The sequence below is a fragment of the Leptopilina heterotoma genome, unplaced genomic scaffold, assembly GCF_015476425.1.
Source record: "Leptopilina heterotoma isolate Lh14 unplaced genomic scaffold, ASM1547642v1 Lhet_7, whole genome shotgun sequence".
Taxonomy (NCBI): Eukaryota; Metazoa; Arthropoda; class Insecta; order Hymenoptera; family Figitidae; genus Leptopilina; species Leptopilina heterotoma.
In genome coordinates, this window is record NW_025111161.1 from 643,320 (window position 1) to 661,014 (window position 17,695).

At 22.5% G+C, this 17,695-nt stretch overlaps 3 protein-coding genes across 6 annotated transcripts in view; 2 read left to right on the plus strand and 1 right to left on the minus strand.

The window, feature by feature from the left end:
- Positions 1-623: 623 nt before the first annotated feature.
- Positions 624-5,349, minus strand: LOC122510495 (40S ribosomal protein S7). Its single transcript, XM_043625178.1, has 5 exons — positions 5,234-5,349; positions 4,419-4,589; positions 3,771-3,952; positions 2,017-2,167; positions 624-742 (listed from the first exon to the last, which is right to left on the minus strand). The coding sequence occupies exons 2-5, from the start codon at positions 4,587-4,589 to the stop codon at positions 665-667; spliced, it is 582 nt and encodes a 193-aa protein (XP_043481113.1). The 5' UTR covers positions 5,234-5,349; the 3' UTR covers positions 624-664.
- Positions 5,350-5,560: 211 nt separating this feature from the next.
- Positions 5,561-13,679, plus strand: LOC122510494. Its single transcript, XM_043625177.1, has 6 exons — positions 5,561-6,002; positions 6,218-6,367; positions 8,358-8,579; positions 8,785-8,992; positions 12,150-12,404; positions 12,748-13,679. Exons 1-6 carry the CDS (start codon positions 5,928-5,930, stop codon positions 12,837-12,839), a joined length of 1,002 nt encoding a protein of 333 aa, XP_043481112.1. The 5' UTR covers positions 5,561-5,927; the 3' UTR covers positions 12,840-13,679.
- Positions 13,680-14,857: 1,178 nt separating this feature from the next.
- The window catches only part of LOC122510496, a 39,633-nt gene continuing 36,795 nt past the window's right edge, over positions 14,858-17,695 (plus strand). For all 4 annotated transcript variants that reach the window (XM_043625179.1, XM_043625183.1, XM_043625182.1 and 1 more), the window contains exon 1: positions 14,858-15,245. The gene's annotated coding sequence lies outside the window, so the exon portion shown is untranslated. The remainder of the gene's footprint in view (positions 15,246-17,695) is intronic.

Consider the following 17,695-nt stretch of genomic DNA (forward strand, 5'->3'; position numbering starts at 1 on the left):
GTTCTCATGTATTTTAAAAATAAAAAATTAAAAAAAATTGTTTAACAAAAAATTTAAAAATGAATCCTAAAGCGTTTTTATAGTATTTAAAAACAATGTTGGATTTCAAATAAAAACACTACAAAAAGTAATATTTTTCCAAAATGTTAACCAGATTTACATTTTATAAATAAAATTGAAAATTTTTGAAAAATATAACTAAAAATGTAAATCTGCTTTATAAAAACATAATGTTCGCTAATAGCCTAGGTAAAGAAGTAATTTAAAAAACCGTATAGAATAAATAAAAAATCTCGAGGTATTAAAACATTTTTTTTTTTTTTTGAAAGACATTGTTAAACAAATTTTTGAAATTAAAATTGAAAGAGAGATTAAAAATAAGTTGATGAAACTGACATATTTTTTAAATTAGAATTTTTTCTTTTCTCGTGCAAAATTCTTTGTGTAAAATATTAAAATGAATTGAAATTTTTCTCCAATGGAAAGCTACCTTATGAGGTAACTCAAAAATCGTAAATTCAAATGAAAGTGAAGTTTGCAACGTTTGTGATGGACGAAATTATTTTTTTTTTAAGCAAACATTAAAAATAGGTGGAAGGTGTATAATAAATTGAATCTTTAAGTATGTATAAACAATTTTTTTTTATTTTTACTGAAACATGTTTTATACATACGATTCAGGGAATTCGAATGCAACATCACGGCCAGTTAATTTTTTGTAGACAGATGCGAAAGTGTCAACCTGAAGAGAAAAATTTAGAGTGTTAACTAACATAATGTTAAAAATAAAGACAAAAGTTTATAAATTTTACGCACAGTTAAAAAAATTTATAATTTATAAAAAAGTTTTAGAAAAAAGAGTAAAATTTGAATTATAAATTTTACTCCTTTCGCTTTAACTCCAAAAAGGTGTGATTTAGAATTACGTTTTGGAGTTAAAATTTTTCTCCTTTTTACAGTAATATTCAAGTAGATATAACTTCGTTAAAAACTAAAGGCTTTCAATTTATATATTTTATACTTCATTTTTTTTATCATTTCTATTATTAAGCTGATATTTTTCCAATAAAATATCTGAAAATAAAAGTAGGACAATATACATTTAAATGATAAAAACCAACTTTTTAAACACTTCTTTTATTTTCTTGAAACCATATTATTGTCCCATTTTCAAACTTTGCATAATTTATTGGAAAAACTCTCAACTTTTCAAAGAAAATGATTTAAAAAAATTAAATCGAGAGGTATTTTTTTGGTTAAAAATTGAATTAAATAATGTTTATTTTTTATTAAAAAGTACACAAAAAATTAAAATCTGTCAAGACCAGAAAACTAAAATTTTTACTCTTGATCGTTTCATGTGGAATTGTTAAAATTTTAAAAGTAGAAAATACTGAAATTAAAACATAAACCCATAAGGTCGAACTTAAAATTATGCTTGAAAGTAAAGTAATTTGAAAAATGAAATTTAAAAAAATTATATGAAAAATAAGGCGATTGTAGCAAAAACTATTATTCAAAAATAAAAAAATAATTTAAAAAATTATTCAGACTAAAATATTTTTACTTGATCGTTTCATGTGAAATTGTTAAAAAGTAGAAAATACTAAAATTAAAAACATAAATTATAAGGTTGAAGTTAAAATTATGCTTCAAATACTATCGATTCTTTACAATCATCATTATATAAATAAGAAAAAATACTATTAAAAACAATAATCATTTGTTAGGGTCAATTATTTTAAACATGATTCAAAGTAATTTAAAATAAAATTTTTAAAAATTATATAAAAAATAAGGCAATTATAGCAAAAACTATTATTTAAAGGTAAATCAAAGGTTTTTTTTCTAAGAAGCAATGTTTATAGTAATAAAATCCTCAACGTTTTTAATAAACAGTTTAAATTTTTTTTTAATTTTAAAAAGCTTTTTTTAAACAAAAATTTTGAGTTACAAGAGTTTATGATTTTAATTACACGCGAGATTTTTGTTTTTTAAATGAAAATTTCAACCTACCTTGTGCTCAATATTGGTTTGTTCATTCTTATCAAGATGAACTTTAATAAGCTGCGAACCATCAAGCTTGACTCGGATACGTTTTCCTACAATTTCAACGGGGAAGACCAAATCCTCGAGAAGAGCGTCATACACTGCAGTGAGAGTACGGCTGCAATGAAATTTTAAAACATTATAGTATAAAATAATTACTAAATCAGTTAAAAAATTTTTTTGTTCCTTCATGAAGAATTTTTGTAATTTGAGGAATCACAGTATTTTTTTTTCTTTAAAACGTGAATTATTTTCAAAAAAGTGAGTGACAAGAAAACGACAAAAAAATACATAAAATTTTATATTCAAAAATAAGTAATTTGTATTTAATGAAGTTTAGATTCATATTATTTTTTCCTTCATAATTAAAGATTAAAAAGAAAAGATTAAAATTTTTTAATTTATTGATAGAACTTACAAATTTTTTATGAATAAAAATTGGGAATAAATTTAAAATTTCGATTAATTGGAATTTAGAATCTTTGAAATATGGAACAAGTTATTATTCTTAAGTTCTGAAAATAGAAATTATTGAAATTTATTTATTTCCTTTTTAAATTCAAAATTTATTAAAAGAATATTGCGTCGAATTTGAAAAAAAAATTATGAACAAGTTTTAAACGTTTAAATAAACGAAATATTTTTTACTGACAATTATTCCCATAAATTCCTGATTGTATTAAAAATTAGAGACTTAAATTTAATGTTTACATTTAGAAACTCTATAATTAATTTTTTTGATAGTGACACAAAATTCTAATAAAAATTGAATTTGAAGAAAAAATAAAAATTTATCGTCTTCAACGGCTGAGGTGCTTAAAACGCAATAAATAAATTTCGTTCATTTGAAAATTCGCAACTTTTAAAACATTAATTTACATTTAATTGTTCTTAATTTTTTATTTTTATTAATTATTTATTGATTCTTTATTATTATTTTTCAATTTTTACTAATTTCAATTTTATTTTTCGTTATGTTTATTATTATTTATTTATTCCTTTCTTTTATTTAGTTTCTATAAAATTCATATTGAAAATTCTATTTTATTAATTTCATTATCTATTTATTTTCTTGCTAACTATTAATTTAATGTAATCCTAACTTCAAATATTTAACTCTTTTTTTTAGATTTTTTCCATTTTTGTCATTTATTTTAGTATTTTTTGTCTTCGTTTATTTGACGCATTAATTTCTGGTAAGATAATTATTTATATTTAATATCTTTTTATTTTATTTTTTTATTAAAAATTCTAAGCAATTATTTAAAAATTTTAAATGTTTGTAAGAATTTTAAATATAAACGAAATACAACTTGCATGAAAAAATGATCCATAAAGAATCTTCATATTAATTTTTTCCATCAAAAAGATAACTTTTAACTTAAAAAATATAATAACCAAAATTTGTTCCTTTTTATTTTCAATAAACAGATAAAATTCCGAAAAAATAACAGCCTAACGCCAATAAATGTTATTTTTTCAATCAGATATTTAACGAAAAAAACCTTCAATTCTATAAAAAAAATACGATTAAAATGAGCCTATAAACTTTAATTTCTTCGAAAGATATAATGAAATTAGTCAAATCACTGAAAATGGTGTTTTTGTTAAATATCTGATTGAAAAATTAACATTTTCAATTTGTTCGTTGAAATTTTTTTTTTTAAAATGGCAAAAAAAAATCCAATTTAAAGAGTGTAATATAAATTTAAAAAGATTACCTCCTTGGTCTCTTTTGCTTGTTCTTTGTCCTCGTTTTTCTTGTTGGTTTAGGTAAAATTTTCCTATCTCCAACGAACATAACATGTTTTCCAGAAAACTTCTTTTCCAATTCACGTACCAATCTCGTTTGAATTTTGTGGAACGCCTGGAGTTTTGGCATTGGAACGTAAATGATGATCGACTAGAAAGAGAAGAATTTTATAAGTACATGGTTAGAAAAGAAATTAAATTTGAAAAAGAATTTTGTTTTCTTAAAAACTTTTTTTTTAAATTTACATAATTTTTATTTTTTTTACAATTTTTTAACGAAATCTCAAATAATTTTTTTAAAGAATTAAAAATTTTCATAAATTTTATTTTTTAATCATATTGATCGTCATTGCAAAAATTGAATATTGTTCGAAGAAAATAAATTTGAAAATTACCTTTATTGGAAAAAGAAATTTTTAGAAAATTACCTTTACGAGAAGAAAGAAAATTGGAAAAAAATGTTTAGAAAGACTGCACCCCAACCAAATTTATAATTAGATAATAAAATTATTGCACAATTGAGTTAAAAACAAACATTAAGATTTTTAATTTCATTTTGTTAATGAAATTAACGACTATTTTATTAATATAAAAAAATGTACAAATAAAATACTTACTTTCTTGTTATTAGCTTCGATCTCTCTAGCTTTTGTAATGTGAAGTTCACGAAGTTGAGACTTCAAATCACTATTCATTTCCAATTCCAAAAGAGCCTGCGAGACACTAGCTTCACAAACATCCGGCTCAGCGCCGCCGCTTTTAACAATTTTCGCGTTTGACGTGAACATCTGAAATTTACCAAAAAAAATTTAATCTGAATATATTAGATATAATTAGACAAATTTTAATTCTTCGATTCTACTCGAAAAAACTGGGGTATATTATAAAATAACTACAATAAGAAAAAAATGACTAAAAAAATTAAACTCCAAAAATGAATCTAAAGAAATTGATTTTAATCACTCTTTTGTAATTTATATTCTTATTTATACTTTGTGTCTTTACTATTCTGTTCTTTTTAATAAAAATAGGGATAATTATCAAAAACCATTTGACAGGTTATGAACATAATTTTTATAGGTTAGAAAGTATGTTTACAAGAATAACAAATTTTGTCTCTGAGATAAAATTATGAAAAGGAAATTTTATAAAATTCAGCACAAAACAGTATTAAAATACATTTTAAAAATAAATTATAGTCGAGTTAATAACACTTGAAAAGAGATATTTATGAAACGTGATAGAAACACTCGTGAAAAATTCCCATTCCAAATCGATACACATCCACTTCACAACATAACATTAAAATAAAATGTAGAAATATTCCCAAAGAATAACTGACGTTAAATAATTGTGCATAAAAAGTTTTTCATTTTTTTAAACATTTACTTGTAAAATAGAAAGAAATTATCTCTTTTAAAAAACCACGCACCTTGTTCGCTTACAGTCCGCCGTGAAAAAGAGAAAAAATTAGAAAGAGACAAGAAATTACAATTGCAAAGACTATAAATATGAATTAGACGGGAAACTCGCTTTGGATTTTGAATACTTTCAGCGCCACGCGGTTGAAAGTGAACATTAATGGAACTTGAATTTGAAGTAAATTTCTTTAAAATTCAAAAGAAAGTCATGTAAACTTAAAACAATTAAATTTACTAATTAGTAAATGCAATTTTCCATTCTTTTCTTATTTTTTTCTTTTTTTTGAATTCGTAAAATTTGAATGTTTGTTTGTGAACTGCGGTGAACTTGTAGACAACTTCAGAGACTCCAGTCAAGAGTGGTGGAAGGGAAGGGGAAATGGAGGTTCTCCACAATTTCGAAGGTCGAAAATCTATTATTTATTTTTTAATATTTTGTTAATTAGTAAGTAATACAAAAAACAGTTTCCCAACTCAATGATTATCTCGTGAAATATAAGAAAATATTTCTTTTCCTGTGTACAATGAATTTAGAGAAGTTAAAAATTTCTTTGAAATGAAACACGATAATAATGATCGTGTGATGTCAAAATCACAGAAAGTTATTGATATGCAAATAAATTGTTGGAGTTAATTGACATAGTGAGGGAGAAAAAAAATCGGATATCAACACTAATTGTGAATATCTTCTGTTTCTTCTCAAAAATGCAACAAGAAGGCACACCGAAATTCTTAAAATTTCATCAAGGAAGAGTCAGGGGTGTTGCTTTCAGTCCACGGGTATTATGTCACTATTTCTTATATTTTTTTTTAATTAAATTTTCTATATTTGAAAATAAAAAAGAGATAAATAGGAAAAAATTGACATGAGATTAAATATTTAAAAAATGAATAATTAATGTAAAATAAAATCTTTTTATTTTATCTTTTTGAGAAAATTGTTATTTGTGCTGAGAAAATTGACATTATTCTAATTTGTTTTTTTTTTTCCTTAGGATCGGTATTTATTTTGCTCGGGAGGCTACGATGGCAAAGTTAATCTCTATTCAGCTTTGCGCATGGAATTACTTACATGCTATCAGATAACTGCAATGACACAAACACAAAATGTCAATGCTGTAAGATTTACTTCAGACGGTTCGAGGGTGGGTATTTTATTTTATTGAAAATATATTTTTCCTTTTGATATATAAACTATAATAATAAAAATTCTATTAAAGTTTCTTTTTTTAGAATACTAAAATCTATTCAAATTTTGGTAAAAAAGTAAAGAATTAAATTAATTAAAAAAAAAAAATCTCTCAAAAATAATTAAATTCGTATATTAAAATAATTATTACTATTTATTATTGTAATTAAAATTGTTATCTAAACGAGTAAGAATTTCTTTTTCTTTTAACTTTAAATTAAATAAAAATTTTCTTTCTGAATTATATATATATTTTTTTTTTATATTTTCCGTAGTCCGTAATTTTTTTTAAATTTCTAATAAAAATTTTTATTACAATACTCTTGTTTTAAAATTACATAAATTTCACGATATACGAAGTGAATTTCAGAAAAAAAACTAGTAAAATTTACTCTAAAAATAATATTTAATAGCAAATAATGCAAATTTTATTAAAAATTAGGTTAAAAGAAAAAAATTAAGAAATTCATTTAAACATTAATATCAATTATGAAAATTGAATAAAAAATTCAAATAGTCATTTAAACACAATTGACAATTATGAAAATTGAATAAAAAAATTCTGTTAATTGTGTAAATAAGGAGGACAAAAATAATTAAATAAAAAAGTCAGCTTTCCGCTTTGATAAACATTTTATACGTAAGCGTTTAGTTTATGTTAAAAATTGTCAAAGCTGAAGATAAGAATAATAATATATGGCTTGACGAAAATAAAGTATTACCAAATGTAGTTCAAATTTTCTGTTTATAAAAAAGGTTATCAATTTATTTAATTTTGCACAATGCATTTTTTGCATTTATTGTATTTATTTTGTATTTATATTTTTATATTTATTCCACATAAATAGAATAAAAAATTGCTTTTTTATTTTTTCAAAATAGTCCAATTGATTTATAATAATTGTAAAAGTACAAAAAATAAAATTAAAAATAAAATTAAAAGAAAAAAAAGTAATTTAAAAATACATACTTATTTGTTTAATATTAACTCTTTTTAATTAACTTTCATACGATATGCAAACTTATTAATTATATTTTTTAAAAACAAAAATAATTACATTCAAAACTGAAAGTTTGCTTTTTTCGGTTATTTTTACACTTATCAATTTTTTCAGAAAAACGAAAAATGCTGATTTTTATTTTAAAATTAAAGTTTCAACTTTTTTTCCATTCCATTAAATTTTGGGAAACGACCTACTTTTTTCGTTAAATCAAATTTAAGAATCTGTTTTTTTGAAATACAACTTGGAAAATATGAAAAAAGCCTGGAAATCGAATTATATTTTTCGTATAGAAATTCTGTCCTTGTATTTGAACCTTCAATTTTCGCTGTTTTTGCTGTAAACAACAGATTTTTTAAATTGATTTAACAAAACAAAAAACAAACAATAGCTTTTTGTACAATGCTAAAATTTAATAGAGGATGAAAAAAAATTTGTACTTCAATACTTAATTCAAAGATAAAACAATTCTACACTGAAATAATTGATTGAAATAATCGTCTACTTAACTATTATCAAATAAATTTCATTTGCGTCTAGACAGTGGTATTTTTGCTCCAAATTGCAGTAATTATTTGATGGATTATTTTTCATTTCATGGAAATAAGAATTACTTTCTTTAAATTCACATTTTAAACTTTTAAAAGCAAATAAACCTTTTAAACGTTTCGTAAATTCGAAGTATAAAATTTTCGTACCGATATTTATAATTATGTCAAGAAAATAATATAAACATTCCGAACAATTCTTTTTATAGTAATTTTTTGTGAATAATTCAATGGTCATAAAATAAAATCGTTCAGAAAATATTTTTGAAGTATTTTATTTTACGAAAAAATAAAATATGACTTTCTGAAAATTAATTGAACCAAACATTAATAAATACATTTGAATGACAAAAAAAATGAAGGAACACAAAAAATTGAAATTCATTTGCAATTCTAGGTTCTGGCTGCAACTAATGCAAGAAGATTAGTCGTTGTCGATGTTGAAAGAGGAGAGCAACTTTTAGCCTATGATAATTGTGCATTCAACGGAAATGGAAATCGAACCGGATTAGCTACTGATCCCGCGGGACCAAATTTAGCAATTTCCGTTGCTGTCAATGGAAAAGGTCTTACACTAGTCGATCTTCGAATGCCACTGCCATTAGATTTTGTGTATGACGTGAGTTATTTCTTAATATATCATAAAAGTTTTCGAAAGTTAAAAATTATACACAAAAATCTACATAACTTTTTTAATTTAAAAACTTATGATATAGAATCAACAATTTTTTGAATTAAAAAAATTATGCAATTTTTTTTTGTTTTTACGTTAAATACTCTTTATAAAATTAGATTACTAATTAATTAAAAAACTTTTTTTGCAGCTTCACGGATCAGTTATAAGAGACATTTGCTTCTTGCCTTCTTCTTGGCCGTGGCAGAATTCCATTCTAACCGGAGGATCTGATGGCACATGTAAGGTTTCATCACCCGATGGCAGAGTTTTACATACTTTCCAAACTGGACATTCTGTTAATACAGTTTGCGTAACTCCTGAGCCATTTTGTCGAAGTGCAGAAGATGGATTTTACAGTAAGATACAGATATTAATAGATTTAATTATACCAAGCGTATCTAATCTTTTTAAAAAATATATTAAATTAACAGGCTTCACAGTCTGTCCCCAATTTCCTAAAAGTCCCCATTTTTTAATTATGACCCCTAAACGTACCCTATTTTGAAAATTTCCCCTATTATTTTCGTCGCAGGAAATCAATTATTTTCAATAATTTTTAAGTAATTCTGCAAAAGAATTCAATTATCTTGATAACCAACAAAATTCTCCCCATAAAATCAATCATTTTAAGGATCTTTAATTAAATTCTTTTCCAAAATTCAATTATTTTGCTAAATATCAAAATTCTTCTCAAGAATTCAATTATTGTCAAAAATTTTAATTAAATTCTTGGCAAAATTTCAATTATTTAAACAAAATGTAATAAAATACACGAATTCAATTATTTTTATAAACTTTAATGAATATCTCGTCAAGAATTCAATTATTTTTATGAATAGCAAATTTTTTCGCCAAAAATTCAATTATTTTCAAAAATTTAAATAAAATTCTTTGCAACATTTCAATTATTTTCAAAAGTTTTTCGCAATTCAATGTTCAAATTTAATTGTAGAAAAAACTTGTTGATACAATTCTAAGAAAAGATTCAATTATTTTCATAAATAATAAAATTTCATTTACGAATTCAATTATTTTCATCGCAGAATTTCAAATATTTTTAATACAATTTTAAATAAATTTCTCGAAAAATGCAATTATTATTAAAAATTTTATTAAAACTCGAGGAAAGAATTCAATTTTAAAAAATATTTAATTATTCAATCAAACAATAAAATTCGTTGCAATAATTTAAATATTTTCATAACTCCCATAAAATCAATTATTCTAAGAAATTTTAATAAAATTCTTTTCCATAATTCAATTATTTTGACAAATATCAATATTCATCACAAGAATTCAATTCTTTTGAAAAGTAATAAAATACTTTGCAGAAATTAAATTATTTTCAAAATTTTTTTAAAATTCTCGCCAAGAATTAAATTTTCTTTATAAATAGATAGGGAAATTCTTCTCAAGAATTAAATCATTGTCAAAATTTTTTTTAAAATTTTTCTCAAGGAGTCAATTATTTTCAAAAATTTGAATAAAATTCTTTTTATGAATTCAATTGTTTTCAAAAAGTTTTCAATTATTTTCAAAAATTGTTATAAAATTCTTTAATATAATAAATTTCATTAAAATTTTAATTCAATTCCTTAAAAGAAATTAAATGTTTTCAAAAGTTGTTAATACAATTCTTCGTAAAAATTAAATTTTAAGAAACATTCAATATTATTTATTTTAGTATATTTAAATAATTGATTTCTCGTATAAAATATTGCTTTTCGTACCTTTAACTAACAATTCTGTAGAATTAATTTTTTTGAAAAAGTTTAATGGAATAATAATTGATGTTATTGATTTAAAGTATAATTTTGGTTAAAAATTCTAAAAAATGTTAATTGAATGAAAATGATAAAAATAATTTTGAAGAAATTACAGTGACAATATTCTCATAATAATAAAATAATGATTTTGTCAGTTGGTTATCTTTAATAATTATAAAACACAAATATATTTTACCAAAGGGTGGAGACTATTAACTAAGTAAAGTATTTTTGAAGAGCACAAAAATAATAAAGCTAAATGCCATAAAAAAGAAAGAAAAATGTTGAATTTTCAGAAATTCGGTTTTCGAATTTTTGATAATTTTTGACAATTTTAGATTCTTTACCAAAAAGTGGAGATTATTGAATAAGTAAAGTATTTTTCAAGAGCACAAAAATATTGAAGCTAAATGCCATAAAGGAAAAGGAAAAATGTTGAATTTTAGGAAATTCGGTTTTTCGAATTTTTGAGAATTTTTGACAATTTAAATTTTTTTACCTAAAAGTGGAGACTATTAAATAAGTAAAGTATTTTTGAAGAGCACAAAAATAATGAAGCTAAATGCCATAAAAGAGAAAGAAAATTGTTGAATTTTAAGAAATTCAGTTTTTTGAATTTTTGCTAATTTTTGAAAATTTTAGATTTTTTACCAAAAAGTGGAGACTATTAAATAAGTAAAGTATTTTTGAAGAGCACAAAAATAATGAAGCTAAATGCCATAAAAGAGAAAGAAAATTGTTGAATTTTAAGAAATTCAGTTTTTTGAATTTTTGCTAATTTTTGACAATTTTAAATTTTTTACAAAAAAGTGGAGACTATTAAATAAGTAAAGTATTTTTGAAGAGCACAAAAATAATGAAGCTAAATGCCATAAAAGAGAAAGAAAATTGTTGAATTTTAAGAAATTCAGTTTTTTGAATTTTTGCTAATTTTTGACAATTTTAAATTTTTTACAAAAAAGTGGAGACTATTAACTAAGTAAAGTATTTTTGAAGAGCACAAAAATAATGATGCTAAATGCCATAAAAAAGAAAGAAAAATGTTGAATTTTAAGAAATTCAGTTTTTTGAATTTTTGCTTAATTTTCCATAATTTTGGATTTTTTACCAAAGGGTGGAGACTATTAAATAAGTAAAGCATTTTTGAAGAGCAAAAAAATAATGAAGCTAAATGCCATAAAAGAGAAAGAAAAATGTTGAATTTTAAGAAATTCGGTTTTTCGAATTTTTGATAATTTTTGATTTTTTGCTAAAGGGTGGAGACTATTCAAATAGTAATATTATAGGTACTACCGAAATAGCTAATGGTAACTAATTATTAATTTTCCGGTCAAATTAAATTCCCGGCTATTTTCTGATTTTCCATATTGGTAGAAACATTGTTAAATGTATTGGTAGAAACTAAAACCCGTCGAAGACCGGTACGACAGCTAGTTTGTAAATTAATTTAATAAAACATTTTTTTGAGTATCTAATAATTTTGAGAGTGAATTAGAATATTCTTCAGAATCAGGGAAAAAGTCAACGTTGTGTTTGGAAATCAGGGAAAAATAAAGTTAAATTTTTGTGGCATCCCTGTACAAAGAAATTATATTTTTATCTTTATTTAACCGATTTTTATGGTCCCCTAAAAGTCCCCTATTTTTTAATTTTCAGTCCCCTATTTCCCCTAAAATACTTTTTAGGTGCACTGTGGAGCCTGAATTAAGAATTTAGTCGCATTCAGTAAAGAAACTATTTTTTAAAGGTTTAATCATGAGTGGCGGTGATCTTGTTTCGGCTTACGTTCCCGACAGCGGGATTCAAGAACATCTCAAGGAACAGAAAGATTCGCCAATTTGGAAAATGAGATACACTTCGAACGGCAGTACGCTTTTCTCTGTTTGTGATGGGGGAATTTTGAGACGATACAGAAGATATCCAGATCATCATGAATATCTGGGAGAAGTTTATCGGCACAAAGGAGATATTCAGGACGTAGATGTTTCTCCGTACGATGAATGTATCCTTTTATTGATTTTTAAAATTTTTATTATTTTCAATTTACTTGTACATAATTTAATATTTCAAACTGGAAACAAAATTCTAATTCATTTAAAACAATTGGGGATCATTAGGAATACATTGTTTTAAGAACAAAATTTGGTACGTGGTCACTTTTTCTTAAAAATATTTTCTAATTCTTTTTGTCTAAAAAAAAGGCGATTTCTACTGAAATCTGTTTTCTAAAAGAATTTTTTCTAACAAGTTTTGATTTGTAAAAAAGTTTTTCTAAAAGGTTATGATTTCCAATATTTATATACATCAAATTTAAAGAAATACGTTTTCCTTATAGAAAAAAAAAGATATTGTTACTGCCTCAAAAGATCAAAGTGTCGGAGTACTTTTGCTAGGACCTCCGAATCATGGATTCACTGAATACACAGAATTAACATGATACTGGTTTCTAATGAAATCCGTCCTTGTCATTTTTTAAGTAGAAGCACTTGAGGTGATAAACTCTGTATAATATATGCAAAAAATGAAAAAAAACCTGATGAAAATTTAATTGTGAAAGAACAATGATCAGGTTCAGTGTAATTGTATATCACTCATGAAGCTGTACAGCCTTGATAATTGGCTGTTCAAAAAAAATTTTTGATGTGTGTGGCTTATTTATATTTTGTACAGAATCCCCAAAAAAAATGTTGTTACTGATGTTATAATTTTACGGAAAATGTTAAGGAAATGGTACAATTGCTTGTACAATATTTATAAATAATAGGAACGAATGCTTCAAGAAGATCGCAGCTCATTTCCACTAATAAAACCTCAACACATATATATATTTAATATATATATGTTAGAATTCTCTCAAGTAATTTAATAAGTGAGTGTCTCTCATTTGTGTAAATTTTTGTGCATTCTCCAGCGATTCGTTTAGAATATTTAGATAAATCTTAAGGTAATTTTGTTATCCTTTTTGCTCATAATTAATAATTCAATCGTTGTGGTGCGATACATTTGTTTCTATTCAAATGTTTTAATTAATTGTGAAAACATTTGTGAATATGTGGTACGATTGAAAATTTAAATTTATTTAAGGTGATGAGGAATGAAAATTGCGAATATTTTTTTTTTCAGAGCACATTTAGTGTTTAATTCTTTGTTTTTGAGCTCTAAGAGCTTTTTTCGGCTTTAAATATTTTTATTCAAATAATGTTCTTTTTGTCTTTATTTTTTATTAACAAGCAAATGAAAGAAATAGACTAAGTTCATTGAATGTTGAAACATTTTTCAACAGATAATACTACCTATACTTTATATTATTTTCTTTATTTAATTTTTATACTGCGAAATATGCAGACAAATTTCTGTTTTTCTTTTAATTTTTCCTAATCCAGTGTGAAAATTTTTATTGCGACACCACCAAAGACTATCAAATTTAAGAAAATTTATTTTACTGTTATAAGAAATTTCATCGCGAAAACTTTGTGTATCATCAGAATGATAATAAAAAGGAACAAACAGTTAAGCAGTTTCTTTTTATTATAGATAAAGTTTAATAAAAGGGTTTTAGGATTTAATAGTGTCTTAGAAATAAATATTAAATATATTTAAAATGTAATTAAGAAATATTTGTGACGAGCTCTGAAGAAAAGTATCAGTGAAGAAAGGTGAAGCTTTCACTTTAAGGTTACGTTTCTTATTTTTACTTCAATTAAAAGTTTCTTTTTAATCTTCTAAATTTAAAACCAGTTGTTACTGATTAATTTCCATAAAATGAAGACTTGAACGTCAATAATTTAATAGTATAATTTATTTTCTTGTATTTTTACTCAAAAAATTATAAACATAACCTAAAATTGTTTGCTTAGGTACTTTTTTTTGGGGGAGCACGTCACATATTTACAGTTCGAATAGTATTTTTGTGAATTTAAAAAAATGTACGGAATAAAAAATTTAACTTTAAAGCAGTGTTGGGATGTGACTTTAAAAGTTCGTTTCTTGTAATTATATGCAATAGATACGGGTTTCCACTGCTTCTTTTTTTACCTAAATGAGGCCATTGACCAATTATAATGTTCACACCTGGAAAATAAAAAGAACTTTTGAATACCGTCTTCATTGAATGAAAAATCTATACTGTTTTACTACACTAACGTGAATTTTTTTAAAATAAAGCAGAAAATTAGATAAAAAATAAAATAATTAAAAAATAACATTTAAAGCATTTGAGGATTGAAAATTGTAAATGCAAATGGTGGAAATGAAAAGAAAATTGTATTTAAAATAAAAATAAAATTGAAAAATTGCAAATAACAAAAAACAAAAAAAAATTATATTTACTTCAAATAAAATTTTTCTCTGGATGTTGATTTGAATCCAATTAATAAAAATCTATTTATTTCTTATATTACTCACTATGCCAATGACTTTCATTTGAAACTGAATATTATAAAAAAATAATTAAACAAATGAATATTTACAAGAAAAAAATAAAAGAACGTATAATGTGTTTTTATAGCAAAACGTAATTAGTTATGTTCATTTAGATAACATTTGTTTTTTAATTTTCAAAGCGTACGATAGTGACAGTTAAATAGTTGTTATCTAAAGAATTTATAAACATTCGGTAAAAGAAAAAGTTGATTTTTAATTATTAAAATATTTTTATACACTTGAAATAAGAAAAAAAAAATACACACCGTGAATATTTTAGACCTATTCGGGAGAATAGTAAAGTAGGGACTTAAAAAGTCTTATTATCACTAACCACTTCCAGTTGTGGTTTGCTTCTGTGAGGGAATTGTTGTGATAAAACTTCGTTGCCTTTTGAGTTTAAAAAAAAAATTTGCACAACGTACAGTGTTAACTATATACATTTATGTTTATTCATATTTACAAATATAACAAATTGCCATAGTTTCGACATAGTTTTTCATGAATTTCATTTCTTTTATTTTTATTTGTTATTCGTGTAAAACAATATTAATTAACTAACAATGAGAAAACTAAAAATTTATAATTTATCTATAGAGAAATAATTAATTCTTTTTTTTCTCTTTCTTTTTCAATAATTAATTTTTAATTTCTATTTACAAGATAATTTTTATAATTTTGTTATCACTAAAATAAACAATAACAACAACAACAATAATTTAATAATAATAATAATAATAATAATAATAATTTAATTGTAATAATAATGATAATAATTCCCTTTAAGTATTTTTAACAAATTATTTTGAAAGAAAAATATTGTTAAAAATTTTGAAAATTTCTTTAAACATTTAACGGAAAGTAACTTTTTACTAACAACTTATACTAACAATGAGTAAAATAATTTACTAATTTAAATTTTATTTTTGAATTTAAACTAATACATTTAAAATAATTTATTAATTTTATTTTATTTTTTAATCTAAAATAATAAATTTAAAATAATTACAAGTGAAATTATTTATTTCTTTTTACAAAATTTTAAAACATTTGTAATTTGATAATTATATTACATTATACAGGTATAATTTTTTTAAAATGTTAGTAACAGTGCAGATTTATAAAAAAGAAGATTTATTAAAAGAAAAGAAAAAAAGGGAAAAAATATTTATATAATTAGTGTAATTAAAATACGGATGTCGATAAGGGGAAATATTCAATATTATGATAAATTCTATTTTTATTCATTTGACAAGTGTCTTAGATAATAAGAATTGTAATAACTATCGCATTAATTCCATAGGAAATGTGCCAGGGAAAATATATTGATAGGTATAATATACACATATAAGAGTGGCCTTGTCTTTGATATTCATAATTTTCTCTCTCTTTAAACTTTAATGTTCATTATCAAGTTTCTTTTAACACTGCAGGATTAAATTTGCCTTTTTTGCATGGACAGTTAAGCTTTTATAATGTTCTATTGTAAACATAATGAATCTGAACATTGAATCTAAAAATGTTAATATTATTTTATTTTTATTCCATCAGAAACTTGAAACGGTTTTTTCAGGTCATTTTTTTAAATTATTACAGAAAAAGTAAAAATCAGGAATGATATTAATATTTTATTTTAATTTGTATATTTCAGGATAATACGCGAATGAGTTATTAATTTAATAGCAGTTAAATTAAATCGTAATTCACATGAGAATAATTTTAAGCTTCATCTTTAATTTCTACGATTTTTATTTTGCTTCATAAGTAAATTCAAAAATTTTATTGATTTCATTAATTTCATTAATTTCATTATTATTATTATTATTACTATTATTATTATTTTAATTTTTATAACTTTTCGACTTTTTTCGACTTATTTTAAAAAATTGTGACTTTTTCTTCCAAATATGGCAACAAAATACCACATTTTTATTATAAAATGCATTATTTTTATTTCGATTATTATAGTGTGAAAAATAACTAATATTGACAAATCTTTCAAAAATTATTTTTGAATAATTTTTCTAATTAAATTTATCAAATATACCTATTAAAAAAATTTTAAACAATTAGAACTTTGTAAAATTTAATTAAGAATAATTGACTTTTTTCCATTGGATTTTATAACAACTTTTAAAAATCAACTTGTAAAAAATTAAAATTGTTTTTTATTTATTGTAAACGGGGTGGAAAATTTTTAAAAGAATTAAATTTTAAAAAATTTTAATCTCAAAATCTTCAAGTTGAAATTTAAAAATGAAAATTAATCAAAATTAGCCTCTAAAAATGATATTAAAATATTTTTGTAAAAAGTAATTATTATAGAATTTTTTTTTCATTCTAATTTTTAAAAATTCAATTATTTTCAATATTTTTAATTATACAAATTTTCGAAAAATTAAATACGTACAAAAAATAACTTTAAAATTTTTTATAATTATTTTTAAAATTTTGAAGAAAACGTAATTGCATGTTCAAAATTTTTAATTAAAATTCTTCTAAAAGTTAATTAGCTTTTTTTAAATTATACAAAAACTCTTTTAAGAAATTCAATTATTTTCGAGAAATTACATCAGTTTATTTTTAAACAACTAATTCTTAGAATTGATTTATCGTAATTTTTTAAGATTCAATTATCTTCGAACAAAGAAAATTAAAATTATTGAAAATTTAATTTCTTAGACTTCTTAAAATTTCGTTGAAATTATGTTCATATTTATAATTAAAATTCTTTATATTTTTCAAAAATTAAATTATTTTGAAAAAAATTTTACCAAATTACCTAAAATTATTTTTAAAAAGTTTTACCAAACTTTAATTGTTGGGAAATTTTTCAATTGTACATATTTGATAAACTATTAACTCTCAATA